The sequence below is a fragment of the Gopherus evgoodei genome, chromosome 3, assembly GCF_007399415.2.
Source record: "Gopherus evgoodei ecotype Sinaloan lineage chromosome 3, rGopEvg1_v1.p, whole genome shotgun sequence".
Lineage (NCBI taxonomy): Eukaryota > Metazoa > Chordata > Testudines > Testudinidae > Gopherus > Gopherus evgoodei.
The window spans coordinates 125,426,289-125,445,079 of NC_044324.1; the positions used below are offsets into that span (position 1 = coordinate 125,426,289).

Here is an 18,791-nt window from a genome sequence, read left to right on the forward strand (position 1 = left end):
TTTGAGTTTGATTCCATGAATGAATGTGTGATTTAAAGAAGCTTCTACAGCACATATTTAATTAATGAATGGGAACATTTCCGACCTACTTGCCAGAATGGTCTGTGATCTTTTTGACAATGATTCATACTTGATTTGACTATTTGAAATATAAACTAACTATCTTATAAGCCAAATGTTTGAATTTAGGGAGTTCACACAAAACAGAGAAATGCTACTCTCACTGAGAACAACAAAACCATCATAATTTTAAAGTGAAATAATTATAGATAATTCTCTGAATGGGCTCCTCATAAGAGGAAAACAAATACATTTCTGGCAAGGTTTCTGTTTGATAATTGAAGGCTAGGGCTTTGAGTGTCATATTTAAACAGTTTTATACTGGTGTTACTCCCGTGGCTTCCATGGAGTTACTCATTCACATCAACATAATAAAAGGAGAATCAAGCTCTAAAGCTGGAGGAAAATGTAAATAATTATATTTAATAGTTAGAATTTCATCAACAGTTTATAAACTACTGTAAACTTCATAACATTTTCTAAATCAATAGTAATCTAACATCTTGATGTAAAATGACCCTTAGTCTGATCAAAGCCCATCAGTCAATGGAAAGATTCCCATTTGAATCGGAGCCATATGGTATTTCTAAAAGCAGATTTCTTCTCTTTTGTTATTGAATACTAGATGAATAAAATATTTTACTTTCCTTGTACAACTTTTGACAGGCACAATCAAACTGACTAAAATACTGGCCTGATCCTGCAATTTTACTTATTTGAGTACAGGACTTGAGAACAGAAATGACTATTCATGTGACCATGGGCTACAGGAGGGGTCGGCAACCTTTCAGAAGTGGTGTGTCGACTCTTCATTCATTCACTCTAAAGCTTCGTGTGCCAGTAATACATTGTAACGTTTTTAGAAGGTCTCTTTCTATAAGTCTACAATATATAACTAAACCATTGTTGTATGTAAAGTAAATAAGATTTTAAAAGCTTCATTTAAAATTAAATTAAAATGCAGAGCCCCCTGGACTGGTGGCCAGGACCCGGGCAGTGTGAGTGCCACCGAAAATGAGCTCGTGTGCCACAGGTTGCCTACTCCTGGGCTACAGGCTCTAACCTAATCATAACAGTAGACCTTATTCTGTCCTGCCAAGTATCCTGCACCAGATAAAAGATATACTACACGTACCGCACACTACGATTTAGATGAGTGGACACCAATGGTGGTACAGGTGCTGGTGGGATGATGAAGATGCACGTTAATCCCATTGTTAATGCATGCAAGTAAGAATTCAGTTTAGCAGTGGGAGAAGTCTGGACTAGACACCCAAACCCCTCAAGTTAATTTTTTATTTTTGGTAAATGTAATAATTGGTACTAACACTAAACTATGAGACTACAGCACAGCGCTCAGTGCCAGCCTTGAGCCTGCTGTGGTGTGTCTATAATCTGATGGTCCTATTGACTTTAATCCAGTTCAGGCTGACTGATGCTAATTATTGTTTCCAGGGGTGCCTCAAGAAATGTCTGGCACCATTTAAACCTAAAATAGTGCCCTGAATAACCACTTGCCTTCCTGCTGTTCACAATATTTCTTTTCCACTCAGACAGGACAGTTGTATCTCTTTCAACAATAAACCCTGGCCCATTAGAAGCAAATGGATTTCGTACTTATCCTATGTGATGAGTGGTAGTAGTTCTGCGTAGATTATAGCTTGTGTATTTCCAGGTAATAATGGAAAGGTGTTGCATCTTTCCTCCTTCCCTTGAAAGTGTTACTGGAATGTACTAGCCTCAGTTCGGTGAACAGCCTATGTGGCTGTTGCAGCCAGAGTACCTGAATCTGAGAATACATCAAGTACGGAAGTAGCTTAAACCACCTCTCCTATATCCTGTGTCAAGTGGAAGACTGGTGAATTGGAATGCAGGTCTCCCATCTCCAGATTCAGCCTCCTTCCCAGTTTAGCTTCATATTTGAGCCCAACTTTCTCTCACTGTACTCAGACTCAGAATATGACTGTGCACTCCTGACTATGACATTTTTCAGAAAGCTATATTATACATCAGTGTGAATGATTGTATACTTCTTGTAAGAGAGGGAACAAATTAATATACTAAAAAAATACTACTGCCTTTACTGAGTGCTTTCATACTTGTATAGTTAAGAGCTTATGCAAGTACTGAATTCTTCAGTGGAAAAAGCACAAAATCACACCTGCTTATCTGAATAGCATTGATAAGTGTTTACAGTATTGCAGTTTCCTCCATCATACATTTACAATTAATGGGATACTGTGCATGTGCAAAACCAGTTTGAGTAGCTTAACTGGTCAACAGCTACTTGAAATCTAGTTAGTATTTAAAAACAAAGTACTTTCAGGTATTATACTTGCCAATTGCTATCATTTTACAATCAAATTGTTCCTGCCCAGTTGCTCTTTGAAAGAGCCACATAAACAACAGAGGAAACACTGAACATCTCTGGAAGAGAACTATCAAAAGCCTAAAGTAAACTGAAGAAACCAGTTTAATCATTTATAGGCAATTTTCAGTTTCTTATAATAATAGGGTGGGGAAAAAACACAGTGACTTTTTAAAATTTGGTGGTGTTGATTCATCTTAATTAGCTCTTGTAGGAGAACTTGCATGATGGAAACTTTCAACTTGTAAAGGTTAGCCACTGTGTGCATAGTCTTAATTCTTAGAGAAGAAAAGTATTATATTATTTCACAATTTCACACTCCAGAGACCAGCAAAAATTGGTTGCTTCCTAAAAAATATTCTGGAGATTTCTGGAATAATTTTAGAGTGGTTGCACATATATAGATGGTGTTTGTGTAGGTTGCACTGTAGATTTTTTCTTTTATGTGTATGTTTTCTTCAGAAGAGATCTCAGCATCCTTGCTGATTGTGTGGAAATCTATTTAAAATGTTTTATGATCAAGTTTCTAGTTTAGTTTGTACTTCTCTCATCACAACCTGTCATTCTTGAGTAATGAATCTTAGGGGCTCCTGTGGTGCTGGGCATAGAAATTGAGGAAAGGTAGACTGTATATTTCTGAGTTCTCAGAGCTATCCCTGCTGGTTCTCCAGCAGTGTTGAGGGGCGGAGGGGAAAGATGCAGGGCTGTGAACAGGCAGGGCCCGCTTTAGGAAGTGTGGGGTCTAATTCAAACATTTTTGGCGGAGCCCTGGCAGGGATGACTTAAAAAAAAAAGTGGAAAAAAAAAAAGCCTTTCATTTCTTTCATGTATTATTTACTTTCCATAACTATATGAATAATAAAATTATATATTATATACATTGCATCATATATGCTGTTGATTGGCTATTAATGACCGCCATTTCACATGTGTGGGTTCCCGCCACTCCCTGGGGGTGTGCACATGTATTGGTCCCAGCTGCTCCCTGCCCCCCTCATTGAAGCAGGTGTGCAGGGTTACTGCCCTGGAAACTGCAGGGCAGCAGTGGACATGGGGCTGGCTGGAGGTAGGGGCTGGCTGCAGGCAGGGCAAGGGGTGTGGGGCTGGTTGGAGACGGGGTGTGGGGCATGCTGGCTTCAGGCAGGGCCGCAGGGGGGTGCAGCAGGGGTTTGCAGGTCTGGAGACAGCGGAGTGTGGAACTGGCTGGCTTCAGGCAGTGGAGTGCAGCAGGGATTGACTGGAGACAGGGCAGAGCGTGCGGGCTGGGCAGGGTGTGCAGGGCTGGTGCGGGCAGCATTGTGTGTGGGGCTGACTGGCTTTGGGCAGGGCTGCAGGGGTGTGTGGCAGGGGTTGGCTGGAGACAGGACAGGGTTTGGCAGGGGTTGGCTGTGGGCATGGGGTGCAGAGTTGGCTGCAGGTGGGGGGGCTGGACTGGTGTGGGCAGGTCAGGGGATGCAGCAGAAGCAGCTGGAACCCCAGCCCTTTAAGTAGCCCCCAAACCCCCTTCTACCTGCCCCGGACCTTTTAAATAACCGCGGGAGCGCTGGGGAATGCATGGGGGAGGCGGGGTTCTGGCGGCTATTTAAATTACTGGGGTGGCAAAGGCAGCTGGAGCCCCGGGCCCTTTAAATAGCCCCCGGAGCCCCTCACTGCCCCAGGGCTCTGGGGGCTATTTAAAGGGCCCAGAGCTCCAGCTGGGGTCGGGGGGGGGTGCTTGCCGCTCTCCAGCCGGAGCCACCAGGCTTGCCGCACTCCGGCTGGAGCGTGGCAAGCCCTGCGGCCTCGCTCTCCTGGCCGGAGAGCGGCAAAGCCCCGCCGCCCCGCTCTCCCGGCTGGAGCTCTAGCTGGGAGAGTGAGGCCGCGCCGTGCTCCCGCCGGCGCTTTGCTCAAAGGAGCGGGACCATGGAAGACCCTGGAGCAGACCGCAGCTGGGGACCAGGGTAAGTTAAAAAAAAAAATTAAAAAGGTGCCTAAGGCGCGGGGCCCAATTCCCCAAAATTGGTCGAATCGGCCTAAAGCCGGCCCTGTGAACAGGGGCAGAGGCAGAAGATAGGAGAGATGCAGCTAAGGGGATGGGTGGGAGTGAGGGAGGATAGGAGCACAGACGTGCTGTGGGAGAAGATTGACGGGAGCAGGAGTTGGGGAAGGGCAGAAGTGGGGGAAGATAAGGACAGGAGCAGAGGATGGGAGCAGGAAAAGGATAGGGCAGGTAGGATGGGAACAAGAGCTGAGGGGGACAGCAGAGGCAGGAACGATCTGTAACCAGTAAACACTTCCCTTCAGAGCCCGGAATGGAACCCAGGAATCCCAAATTTTACCATTCATGTGTTCTCTAGCAGCTAGCTGTGAAATTAACTGGCAAGGTTTGTCCCCCCTTTCTAGTAGAAGAGCTACATAGAAGATAAGCGCTTCCTATTACTCCCTTAGTTCAAGTAGCAGAGGATGTGCTTGTGCATCTAAAAATCTGAATCTTGCTGATGACCCATGTTAAGAGTTTAATATGGTTCCATATAATATTTTTTCTTCAATTTTTTGTTTTTTTAACAAAACAAAATTACATTTAAAAAAAACTACTGCAAATTCACTGTGAGTGGGTGACTACTGTACTGCTGTGCAAAGGGGATGGGATAGAAAAACTTCCCGGAAGGCAGGGATGCCAGTGCCTTATCTGGAACCATGGGAGTATATTCTTAGTAGGGCAGAAGAGTGGATCTAATGTCATACAGCTTTCCCTGCCTGTTGGACTAGCCTGGCATCCTCCCAGAGAAGCCCACACCCAGGTTAAGAAACACTGTTTTAGAGAGAGCATAGAGGATTGCAAAGGAGTGCTTTTCGCAGTAGTTTTTATCAGTTTGATTCCAGCCTAAATTTAGTCCTGCCCCCAAAGCTTTTACTAGTTGATAGTAGTTGGATGGGTTATGTGGAAAGAATTAATTTCAGTCCAGTTCCCAGAAGACTTGTTTCACACCAGCATATGTATGGCAGCAAGAAGTCAAGAGAAGGAATGAGTAAACAAGCATGGGTAAAGATTAAAAATGGGACAGGGATAATTCAGTAAATGAGGATAACTTTAGGTTTAAAAATGCTGGTGAATCTGAGGTGATATGATCCCACTATCTGGAATAAGATTATGCCTGTGGATTCTCAATACAGATTTAGATAGTAGGGCTTTAGGGAGACTAAATTAATGAAAAGACCCCATTCGGTAGAGGCAAAAATGAAGGAATCATAGCAGTGTTTTGGAATGGTGATTTGCAGCTTGAAGAGCCAGAAAGGAAAAGTGAAGGTTACGTCTCTGTAACTGGAGTTCTTCAAGATGGTTTGGCATATTCACATTTAAGGGATACTACATCACCTTGTGGTAGAACCCTATTCTAGCAATGTCAGCTAGTACCCCTATCCCTCTCATCCCGTTGTACTGGGGCAACGCTAAATAGGGAGCGATAGTGCCCTCCGACGTCCGTTTTTTCCACCACCACCCAGACTCAAGAACATGCACTAGAGGAGGAGAGGTGGGAAGTGTGAAGATGCAGAGACAGGTTGGAGTCCAGTTACAGGACTCATGGGAAAGATTGATAAGCAGTGCTGAAGCTAATCTAGAGGAAGAAAGAGTCCTAGAACATAAGAATGGCTGTACAGGGTCAGATCAAAGGTCCATCTAGCCCAGTATCCTGTCTTTCGACAGGGCCAGTGCCAGGTGCCCCTGAAGGAGTGAACACAACAGGTAATTGTTAAGTGATCCAGCTCATTGCTCCTTGCCAGCTTCTGGCAAACAGAGGCTAGGGCCACAGTCCTAGTTGAATAAAGCACCTCCTTGTGCCCGCTCTGAAAGCCAAATGCAGAGCATAGTGCTTGCTGAAGGTGTGTACCAAAGTCCAGGTTAAAACTCTGCAGATCTTAGCAAGTGGTATCTGTCTCACACTAGTGAAGGAGGTAGGCACAGCTCTACAGGAATCTGGTCAAATTGAAGCATGTACACAAATTTTTGCTAGCCTGTGACAAATATCGCTTAATCCACCAGGAAATAGTCTGGGAAGAAACTATGCGCCCCGTGGTGGTTTTAGCATACAAAACTAACAGTTTAAATGTTTTACAAAAACTTTTAGTTCTATTAGAACAATAGGCAAGAGCCCTTCTAGCATACAATGTATAGAGAACAGATTCTCCTTTATTAGTATGTGGTTAAGGGGGAAAAATGGTAAATTAGTAGACTAATGAGAAAATCAGACACCACCTTCAGTATGAACCAGTCTAAGGACCTTGTCCTTATGAAAAAAAGTAAAAGGTGGATCAGCCATTAGTGCATTCTGTTTATGCACTCTCCTGGCTGATGTAATAACAATAATGAGGGCTGTTTTGATAGATAGATTAGATTAGAGAGATGATTAAACACTCAACTGCTGGTTCGGAGACTTTTACCAATGTGGTCAAAACCAAATTGAGGGTTCCAAGAAGGGACAGAGCATCTAACATGAAGATACACTTTTGTTATACCTTTCATAAACTTTGCAACCAAGACATGAACAAACAGCAATCGACCATCAAGTAAGGTCTGATAGGCAGAGAGGGCTGTCAAACGGACATTTAAAGATGAATTAACTTACCTAAAAAACCAGGGGTTCTCTAAGTATTCCAGAACACAAGGAATGGAGGCAACTATAGGAGAATCAGACTTCCTCTGCATCCATGCCTGCATACTTTAGAAAACAGTCAACTAGAAACTGCTACTATCTAGAGTTAACTAGTGTGGCCTGCATATAGAGAAAGTGCGAGATTATAACCTTCTGAGACATGGTGATCAATAACTGAAGATTGTCCCAACCTGGAGTGTAGACATGCTGGGCCATCCATTGCTGTATAAGTCTCATGGTTAGCTGGGTTGTCACATAGGTAGTGGCTGCCATGTACCCCAAGACGACTCTTACCCTCAGTGTAGGGCAACTTAGTTCTCCCTTTTACTGAATTCAATATGCCTATCTGAGACCACCAAAAATTTTCTTGGGAGAACCCCTGCTCTAAATGCTCCTGTTAAAAGATAGGAGTTCACAATTTCATCATCCTCAGAAAGAGCATTAGCTATCATTGTAGCATCAATGGATCCGGGAGTCAGACTTCAGGATCCTTGGGCTTTTCAGATGAAACATCACCTCTCCACCCATGCGGAGAATAAATGAAGAGATCCTGAGGTGGCCCCCAATAAGGCCCCAAGACTGCCAGTCTCCCCAACAACTGAGAGTCAGGACCATCCTGACTGGGGTGGCCCAAAGAGTGGTCCAAACCTCGCTCCAGTTCTTTGTACACCTCTATCTCGATATAACGCTGTCCTTGGGAGCCAAAAAATCTTACCGTGTTATAGGTGAAACCATGTTATATTGAACTTGCTTTGATCCACCGGAGTGCGCAGCCCCACCTCCCCCTCTGGAGCACTGCTTTACCGTGTTATAGCCAAATTTGTGTTATATTGGGTCATGTTATATCGAGGTAGAGGTGTATTTTTCCTCTGTCCTCCTCCTGGAGAGATCCAGGTCTGGAGAGTGTACTGAGCATAGAAATGGATCCAGAGAGAGGAATGGAGAACCAGCTCAGTGTGAAGAATCTCTATGGATCCTAGGAGGGAATCAGAAAGTGTTCCAGGGAAGATCCAGCAACTGGATGTGGTTTCATCTTACTAACAGGAGATGAAGATGACTACCCTGGAACTGAGGCTACATGCCCCACTGGTTCTCAAACTTTTGTACTGGTGACCCCTTTCACATAGCTAGTCTCTGAATGTGACCCCCTAATAAATTAAAAACACTTTTTAATATATTTAACACCATTATAAATGCTGGAGACAAAGCAGGGTTTGGGGTGGAGGCTGACAGCTCACGATCCCCCAGGTAATAACCTCGTGACCCCAAGGGGTCCTGACCCCCCGTTTGAGAATCCCTGCTTTAAGTGCTGTGTGCTTCAAACCTGGATCCAAAGCATGGACCAGAGCCGAAAGGTGGACTTGGACTGCTTGCCACAGTAACAACTTTCTGGAACCAAGGAGATAACCAGACTGACACAGAAACTGCATCAGGAAATGACAGCAGATCTGAAGATTTGGACAACACTGGATCCAATGATACATGGGCTCATCTTTTTCATTACTGAAGCTGGGGGTGAAACATGTCTCCACTTTGCAGCTACAACTCCATCAGAATTGTATGGATCTGATAGCTCTGATGCAAAGGAACCAGCACTGCTAACATTGGCTGTCTTGCTCCTGTGCTTTTTCCTCCGTGCCACAGCACCTGAAACCAAAGGCACTGACAACTCTAGTTCAAAGGCACTGCTTAAATCCATCTTCCAAGATCTGGAAGAGGCAGTTGGAACTGACCCATGTCCTGCAGCTGCAGGGATTACGTCAGGATCAGATTGCTGTGAGGTACGAGGTTTGGTACTGGCAAGGGTGGCCGAACTGAACATTGACCTTTCTACCAGAACCAGGGCATTGGGATCCATGCTTCTTGGTTCAGCCTTGTACCGTTCAGGGGCTTGACTGTAGGAGCTGCAGGAACCAAGTCTGTCCCTGATAGGGGCTGCAGCTGCTTGGATCCCTTTGGAATTGACAGGGACCACTGGGGCTGAGGCTGACTCTTTAGACCTTTGAACCAAAGTCTGAATGGATCCAAAGGGTCTGGCCTCAAGGGCTTTCTTAAGCAGAAGTTGTTGCAGTTGTGGGTTCCTGGGGTGAAGGTCTGACAGATCAAACATCCAGAATGTCTTCTAGATATTTCAAGCAACAAAATGTGAAAGGAAGACAAGCTTTCACCAAAAATGGAAATGAGGGAGTAGGTGTATCAATATCTTTTCAGTGCTCAAAGGGAGCAGGCAGCAAAAACTTCAGTACGGGGGGTGTGGGGGTGGGGAGCGGGGGGGAAGAGGAAGCAGGGGCAGCAGCAAGGACTTTGGTATCCATGGACCAGAACAGGCTGAGTCAGTCCCCTCCATGATGACTGAGACAAAACTAATGTCACACTGGAGACATTTATTGACACACAGCATTTCCTACTCACTGCAGAAACGTCACTTAAAATGCATAAATTCTATAGATTAGTGTTATATCAAAAGATCAGTTGTCCAGTAGTGCTGAACCTAACTTACAATTTATTCACTAAGTTCACAGTTTATTTGAACACATGTACATTTATTTATACATAAATACATTTATTTAGTAAGATAATTACAGCATTTTCCAGAAGTATACAGAAAATAAAGAGGTGGGAGCAAGGAACTTTTTTCTGTTCTGAATATGGTCCTGTCATACTTTTCTCAGATGTTCTTAGCTTCTGCCATGGTCAGAAAACTACTCGGGCAAGTTCAAACATGACCTGCACAGTAATGAATACAAGTATTAATAAGGAGTTGCACAGTACAAGTTCTCTTTAATACTACAAAAAAGGTAAACAGTAAACAAAATAATCTGAAGAGATGGACTATAGATAGCTGCAAACCAAAAGAAAAGGCTCAGTGATGATACATGAAATAACCAAAACTGAAGACTTATTCCCACATACAGGCTACATAAGCATAAACTATTCCACAATATTTCAAATCATGCCATGTAAAATATACAGCTGCTTACACCTGCAACAGTGGGTGACTCCTGCATCATAATATTTTCATTATTTAATTTTCTTCCGCAGAGTGATGAGTAAAAGCATGGCAACCGAACACCAAACTAACCTCTATAGTGATGAGTATGACTATCATCCATTCCAAGCGCAGGGCACGTTTTTCATTCAGGTGATTTCGCATCAGATCCGTCAGCTCCATGCAGTGCTGAAGTTTCTCATTCATTACCTGCAGCAAAAACATATGTTTTCTGTTGAAGAGTTTGCATTTGGAGAAAGCCTGAGTTAAACAAATTCTAAAAAATCATTAAGGAAAGCTAACCAAACACAGAAATTATCTAACTTAAACATGATTGTTCGGTTTCCAGGCTGATATAGATTTTTCACTGTGCAAAAGTATACAGCACAGCCTCTTGTGGTACTCCACATACACACAGTAGCAAGGTTTTTAATGAAAACACCTTGAAGCTAGTCTGTCAGTTCATCATAAGGATGAATAATGTCCAGTAAAAATACACGTTCATAGGAGCCAAGATGAATAAAATTAATAGGTCATGTAGTCTAAACCCTAAAAATACAAGAAATTAAGTAAGGAAGCACAGCTCATGTGGGTACTCAGACAGTCCATTAAAAAAAAATCTTTACCGTTCAACCAAATTGAAGGGGTGGTTTCTCTCAGTGCTTCAACTAATTGTTTAATAGGCATTTTGAGTTACTGGAAAAATTGAATGCTCGAGACCTCTGAATCTGTGTGATGTAAAGCCATCAAGCACATTGTAATAGTGGTAAGATAAACAGCTAGAATTAAAAAAAAAGCTGTGATTTTATAAGTATTCATATCAACTTTTAAAAAGGCAAAGCCTGTTTTATATGACTAGCACTGAACTCAGGAAAATGCCACACGGCCACCAATGCCCTACAATTGGATTCCAGGGGAAATGAAAGAAGTTGTTTTGAACTCAAAAAGCCCAATTGGTTTGAGCTCTTACTACCTTCAGAACCTGCCACTTGCCCCAAATGACACTGTGACAAGTGATCATCTGAAGCACTTTTGTTAACATTTCCCTGGTTTATACAGAAAATGAGGAACCGTTACTTAGTGTAACTGAGTGTCTTCAAGATGTGATGCAGATGTGTATTCCACTTAGGTGAGTGCACACCCACCATACCAAGGCCAAAGAATTTTGCCTAGTGTTACCCAAAGCAGGCAGCACTGGTACCTCATGCCCACAGCCCCTCCCTTGGCTATATGAGGCAATGCCACCTCGACCCTCTCAGTTCATTCACACCTGAATGCCCAGAGACTAGACTCTGATACAGAAGGGATGGGGTGGGGGATTGTGGAATACATGTCTGCATCACATCTCAAGGAAGCATTTGCATTAAATAACCGTTCCTTCTTCTTCAAGAAGATGCAGCTGTGTATTCAACTTACGTGACTCAAGCAGTACCCACCTCAGGAGGTAGGGCTCAGTTTATCTAAACCAGTGGTGCCCAGTCTTATCACACGAGTGCTACATAAACTTAAGCACAACCTTGTGTGGCCAAATAGATTCTACATATTTTAATAAGATTTAAAGGCACGTGTATTGATTTATATTTTAAGTTCAGCTTGTTTCATATTTATTTAGATAGAAACAACCTATATACAATATTATCTATTTAAGAAACAAAGAAATCAGTGCATAAAATGTGTATCAGTTGAATTAGAGTACACAGGGAAAAAGAACAGTAATGAATCGGCCATTAGTATATTGTGCTGAAGCAGGCCTTGGGCCTTATGAAACGTTCTTGTGGACCGTGTATGGCCTTGGGACATAGGTTGGGCACCCCTGATCTAAACAAAGACTGCAGGACTGGCCCACTAACATTTGCATCTGCTTTGGATGATGTGGTAATGGCAGAATGATTTGAAAACATATGTACTGATGACCACGTCAGCCTTGCAAATGTCCAATATTGAGACATCACTGAGGAACACTATTGATGTAGCTTGCACTCTCATAGAATGAGCTCGACCCATTTTACAGCACCTTTCATCCAAAGTCCTCGGAGTGCTTTACAAACACTAACTATTTAAGACTCTGAACATCCCACCATTAGATAGGTATAACTTCCTTTAGCTCCCCACCATCCCCAAATACTATCAGGTCCATCATAGCCAGAAACTTTTAAACAGATTAATAGGTCAAAGATTAAGTAAACAATAAGGCAATGCCTGTGACACATCTTTGGGTTAGTCCGTCTGCTGATGCAGTTCAGGGCAGTACCGAGAACAGTGAACTGAGTGATTTACTGGAGCAAGGTGAGGTATTGCCTTCCAAAACAATTTTGGAGGAAGGAGACTTCTGTAACTTCAGAGTTTCCCTATCACCCACAACGTATGCATCTAGCCTATTCAGTATTCACACAGTGAAACCTGTCTTGACTTTGTCACTGTCTTTTTACTTAAGCAGCTGTGTAATAGAGTTTACGGTTGAGAAAAGATACCCAGCTCTTTATCACAGGACTCAACACCATTCTTACCCTTTGGTGTTCACTAAAACTCCTTTTATGTCACAACCAATGCTGTTGGAAAAACAAGGTCCCTGAAATGGTAGGTACTTTAAGTATCCCAAGAATTCAGACTTCTAATATTAAAAGACTCTGGTTTAATTTTCTGTTGTATCTCAGTCATGGTTTTTTTTTCCTTCTGTGACCGTCAACGATTGGGATTAGGAGCCTGTAACTTCCACTGAGATTAACAGTAGTTGACTTCTGGTTTCTCACTGAGGTCTAACCTACCATAAAGACAGCATCAGCATGCTTTTAATCTGCCAAAGGCACATTCTATGGTCATTCTGCACCTGCTCGGCCTATTGTTGAAGTGCTCCTTGCTGCTGTCCAGGTTTCCAGGGTAAGGCTTTGTGAGCCATGCAAGTAAGGGGTACGCTGGGTCTCCCAGGATCACTATGGGCATTCCAATGTCCCCCACTGGAATCTTCTGGTCTGGAAAGAAAGTCCCTGCTTGCAGCTTTCTGTATAGGCCAGTGTTTCTGAAGACGTGTGTGTCATGCACTGTCTCAGATTACCCCACGTTGATGTCAGTGAAACGCCCACGGTGATCCACAAGCTCCTGCAATATCACAGAGAAGTCCCCCTTCTATTGATGTACTCGATCACAACATGTCCCACCGCAGTTAGGGAATCCCATTGCTGCAAAGTAACCACTATTTCACGCACATTCCCAAGAGTCACAGTCCTTTGTAGCAGGATGCAATTAATGGCCCTGCACGCCTGCATTACTGCAACTCTTAACGGTGGACTTACTGACTTCAAACTGATTCGTGACCATCTAGTAGCAGTCTGGAGTTACCAGCTTCCACACGGCAATTGCCACGCATTTCTCCACCGAGAGCACAGGTCTCATTTTGGTGTCCTTGTGCCGCAGTGCTAGAGCGAGCTCCACGTACAGTTCCAGGTTGCTTTCCACATCCAAAAGTTCTGCAGCTACTGCTTGTCATCCCAGACCTGCATAATGATGCGATCCTAACATTCAGTGCTTGTTTCCCGAGCCCAAAAGCAACAGTCCACCGTGTGCAGCTGCTCTGTGAATGCCAAAAATAATCTGATGTTGTTTCTTTCCATGGCACACAGCAGGTCAGGCACCTCTGATTCCTGTTCATGATATACTGAATGACCAGCCACAATGTGTTCATGACAGTGACCACAACAGTAGAGAGCAGTGCAGGATCCATTCTTTGAGACAGAGATAGCAGGCACACAGTAAACTGGGGCCATTGAAAAATGCCACAAAATGCATTCGGAAGCCCATGGAACTGAACCACAAGACACTGAGCCCATAACTTCTAGCTGAGGAAGGTGACATGTTGCACAGTGAGATAGCTACCCACAGTGCACCAACTATGGATATGCTCTGCGGACAGAAGGAGCATTGTGTGAACATGCACAAGCAATGTAATAATACCAGTTTTCGATCATCAGCATAACTTGTGTCGACAAAACTCTGCAGTATAGACAAGGCCTAAGCAGCATGTTCGTTTTACTACAGCTCATTCTACCAGTTGATTAAGGTGTCACAGGAACCTTGTTTGAGGTAGCTAAAAAGATTGCTTCATACCTCAGTGGCCTTTTAACTCCTCTGTTTCTTTAAAACACTTTTACTAGATAAAAAAAACTCCACAAGCAGAAGAAAAAAAATTAATTTGTTTCTTTACATATTGTTTGGTATTTTAGAACAAAAGAAAAGCTCTTCCTGTTAAAATTTAAACTTTATTTAAAGGCTTGAAAAAATACTCTTTACATGTAAGCCGGAATGATAAAGGTTAGCTGTTTGTCATGGCCAAAAATGGGGAAGTATCATGAATCTGTCACAGAAAAAATGCAAATAAAAAACTTATAGAAGAGGATGCAACTTACAGGCCCCTATTATTTTGTATAAAATACCTTCTTTGCAGTAAATAATATTGAGCTTTTATTAATTAAGAGTTTAAAACCATTAAAAAATCCAGGTCACGCTCTCAATCTCTGCTTCACTGGACAGAGTCAAATTTATAACAACTTATGGAGTAGTCTTGCTCAGCAGAAGACTAACCAGAGTCTGTTATGGGATAAGAGGGAAGGTCCTCTCATGAATTGGTAACTGGTTAGAAGATGGGAAACAAAGGGTAGGAATAAATGGTCAGTTTTCAGAATGGAGAGAGGTAAATAGTGGTGTCCCCCAGGGGTCTGTACTGGGACCAGTCCTGTTCAACATATTCGCAAATGATCTGGAAAAAGGGGTAAACTGTGAGGTGGCAAAATTTGCAGATGATACAAAACTACCCAAGAGAGTTAAGTCCCAGGCAGACTGCGAAGAGCTACAAAAGAATCTCTCAAAACTGGGTGACTAGGCAACAAAATGGCAGATGAAATTCAATGTTGATAAATGCAAAGTAATGCACATTGCAAAACATAATCCCAACTATCCATATAAAATGATGGGGTCTAAATTGGCTGTTATCACTCAAGAAAGAGATCTTGAAATCATTGTGGATAGTTCTCTGAAAACATCCACCCAATCTGCAGCAACAGTTAAAAAAGTGAACAGAATGTTGGGCATCATTAAGAAAGGGATAGATAAGAAGACAGAAAATGTCACATTGCCTCTATAGAAATCCTTGGTACACTCACATCTTGAATACTGCATGCAGATGTGGTCACCCCATCTCAAAAAAGATATATTGGAATTGGAAAAGGTTCAGAAAAGGGCAACAAAAATGATTAGGGGTATGAAATGGCTTCTGTATGAAGAGCGATTAATAAGACTCAAACTTTTGAGCTTAGAAAAGAGACAACTAAGGGGGGATATCATAAAGATCTATGAAATCATGACTGGTGTGGAGAAAGTAAATAAGGAAGTGTTATTTACTCCTTCTCAAATGAAACTAATAGGCAGCAAGTTTAAAACAAGAAATATTTCTTCACACAACGCACAGTCAACTAGTGGAACTCTTTGCCAGAAAATGTTGTTGAAGCCGAGACTATAAGTGGGTTCAAAAAAGAACTAGATAAATTCATGGAGGATAGGTCCATCAATGGCTATTAGCCAAGATGGGCAGGGATGGTGTCCGTAGCCTCTGTTTGCCAGAAGCTGGGAATGGCCAAAGGGGGATGGATCACTTGATGATTACCTGTTCTGTTCATTCCCTCTGGGGCACCTGGCATTGGCCACTGTAGGAAGACAGGATACTGGGCTAGATGGACCCTTGGTCTGACTCAGTATGGCCATTCTTATGTTCTCATGGAGTTACAAAGACTTGTTATGGGTGAGGGAGAACCTCTTACTTGCGAGAAACTTACCTTAACTCTGCGATTAATGCTGAGAAACTGACAGGTTTTGTCATAAAGCTCTTCAAGGTTTTCTCTGTCCCAGTAGAAGTCAGGAGTTATCAGCAGGTCTGAACTCAGATTTATACAGTGCCTAAAGAGGGATGGTTATGGTAGTTCAAACTTCTTTTGGCAATTTAAGGTTCAAATATTTATAGTGCTATTTCAAAGCAATGATTAAAGTTTATTCAGTTTCCTACCAATTTCTACAGTGTTTATTTTAAAAATATCAGCTTTACCTGTATGAAGTATTTCCCCTTATTCCCTATAGAAAATACAAATCTGGGGACAGGAGACTAATGCTAAACAGTAATAATTGCTTAAATTGGTTGTTCTGAGAATACTGAAAATCATTAGACCCTCATGAATGAGTCACTTTTTGCTATACAACAATATCAGTATAGACAGATGGTTTTGAAATAAACAAACTTATTGTGACAGATTGCTTAGGCCTGAGGTGCTGAGCACCTACAACAACAGACTTGAGTGGGAAGCACCTTCCCATGCCAGGCCTTTTGTCACAACAACATCAAAGTTACTTTGTAACATCTCCCACCTCCAGCACAAAACAAATATTGAATGCTGGTTATGAGGATCACTAACAATAGTTTCCTCTAGCCCACTGGCAAAAGGCTCTTCTAGGTGTGGATATGAAATCCAGAGCCTTAGCAGGTAGTGTTCATATCATAGCTGTGTGTCTTCACAGCCCTTTTTTCCCCTTCCACCTGTTAGCTTATTAAATTTAAGTTGTATGGGACATATATAGTAATGTTTATTACAATCACACTTATGTGATTCGTGAGAGGGTCACAACAAAGGAATCATTTTTATCATGGTAAAACTCCTCAGATCTTGATTTAAAAATGGCCAGTGATGGAGAATCAACCATAACCTTTGCTAAACTGTTCCAATGGCTAATTAGCCGCACTGTTCAAAAAGTATGCCTTATTTCCAGTCTGAATTTGTCTAGCTTCACCTTCCAGGCATTGGATTGTTATACTTTTCTCTGCTAGACTGAAGAGCCCATTATCGAATGTTTGTTCCCCATGTAGACTCTTATAAATTGGGTTCAAATTATCCCTTCGCCTTCTCCTTGTTACAGTAAATAAATTGGGCTCCTTGAAATTATCGCTATAAGGATGTTTGCCAGTCTTTTAATCACGGGTCACAAAGGTTCTTTCTTTCTGGTGCTGGGCTCTAAGAATCTATTAATATACTCTTTGAAATGATAGGCAGTGAGCCCTTAAAAAAAAAAAAAGTTTACCGTAAGGCAAAGAGTTCCCCAATTTTCTGCATTACATCAGCATGAGAAAGTTTCACTTTTTTTCTTGATTTTAATATCTGCAGAGAAGTTAGTGATAAATCGTTAGCCAAAGACATTCCATAACTGCTTATTTTATTTAAGTTTGGTAAAAAAAAAATCATGAGTCCTACACCCTGAGCATTGTACCAATTGTTCAAACTATTCCTTCTAATGTGCACTACTGCACATTTATCAACACTGAATTTCACCTGTTACTCTACTGCCCATTTACCTTGCATTGTTAGGTAACTCTGGGGATCCTTAGTCTTCTATAGTCTTGATTTATCTAAATACTTTGGTAACCTGTTGTGTCACATCCAACTGGTCAACCTTTTTCTAGATCATTGATCAATATATTAAACACCACCACTGCTAACACAGACGCTTGGAACACCCCTTGTTAAACTGTAGCCAGGCTGAAAATGGACCACTTATTCCCTTTTATTCTGTTTTGTCTCTATTTAGTTTCTAACATAGGGTAGAACTTTCTCTCGTATCCTATAACTACTGAGCTTTTTTAATTTCTTCTTTTGAGACGCTCAAAAAACAAATGAATAAATTGGTTTGAAAGAGCCAAGCTAAGGATTCCCACTCTTTTCCCTGGAGAAAGAAGTCACTGAGCGGTACTTTCAATGCTATGGTTTCTATATAGGTGATATGGGACAATGCAATCTTGATTTAATTAAAATCTCAGGAAAACTCACATTTGAGATTTTAATCAAGTTCATGTTGATTTAGATTTTGATCAGGGATGCTGAACTATTCTCTGACTAAATTTTGAAAAGGTAGATACTTTATTGTACATGCATATGCATGTTCTAGTAAGTGCATCTGTGTGAAAACATTTTTGCATGCAGACAATCACTTCCCTTTAAAAAAGGTTTTAAACATCTTTCCTTATTCCACCCAGTGCAGTTTGCCCTGAGCTTCTATATCAGCTTTGGCTTTACAGTCAAATCTATTAGCCATTCAAATGCTTTCCCAATATCTTTTTCCTGATAAAATTAATTCTTTACAAAGAATTAAAAAAAAAACCAAAAAACACAAGTAAACAGAAATTTCACCTCAGGAATTGACTGGATAGATTCCACAAAATTATCCAAGGATGATTCCCAAATGGCCAGTTTTACTGCAACAAAAAATTAACAGAATAGGACATTACATCTCATGTGTTGTCTCAGAATTCAACCAACCATAAAACACAGTGCCTATCTGCCAATGTTTCAAGATTCCATTAAACTGCAGTTGACTTTTTATGACTTAAATGATCTAAATAACCAGACATTCAAATAAATATCACTCGCTCATTAGTTTTAAGTCTATAAGTATACATTATCATTTCTAGCTGTTCAAGGCTTGTGTCAGAATAACTAATTTGGGAGTTGCCTGACATTGCTCTGCAAAAGAGTGAGTCAGAACAATGTTTCTGCAGCATTCATGTTAATATATATTTTAATGAGGTAAATTTCCTTCTGTTTCTGGTGAAGTTGGTGTTCATAAAAGGTGTAGAACAGACAGAATTGGATAAAGAAGTCTTCTGTTTATCTATAGAAGATGTTCAGCATGCATGCGTAGTGGCAGTGCAGGCACA

At 41.8% G+C, this 18,791-nt stretch overlaps 1 protein-coding gene across 2 annotated transcripts in view; it reads right to left on the reverse strand.

The window, feature by feature from the left end:
- Nucleotides 1-9,543: 9,543 nt before the first annotated feature.
- The window catches only part of RMND1 (required for meiotic nuclear division 1 homolog), a 39,376-nt gene continuing 30,128 nt past the window's right edge, over nucleotides 9,544-18,791 (reverse strand). For both annotated transcript variants that reach the window (XM_030556588.1, XM_030556589.1), the window contains exons 8-12: nucleotides 18,265-18,329; nucleotides 17,162-17,238; nucleotides 15,871-15,991; nucleotides 10,142-10,258; nucleotides 9,544-9,786 (exon numbers count right to left, since the gene is read on the reverse strand). In XM_030556588.1, the coding sequence (XP_030412448.1) occupies nucleotides 9,754-9,786; nucleotides 10,142-10,258; nucleotides 15,871-15,991; nucleotides 17,162-17,238; nucleotides 18,265-18,329 (413 nt within the window). In that variant the 3' untranslated portion in view covers nucleotides 9,544-9,753. The remainder of the gene's footprint in view (nucleotides 9,787-10,141; nucleotides 10,259-15,870; nucleotides 15,992-17,161; nucleotides 17,239-18,264; nucleotides 18,330-18,791) is intronic.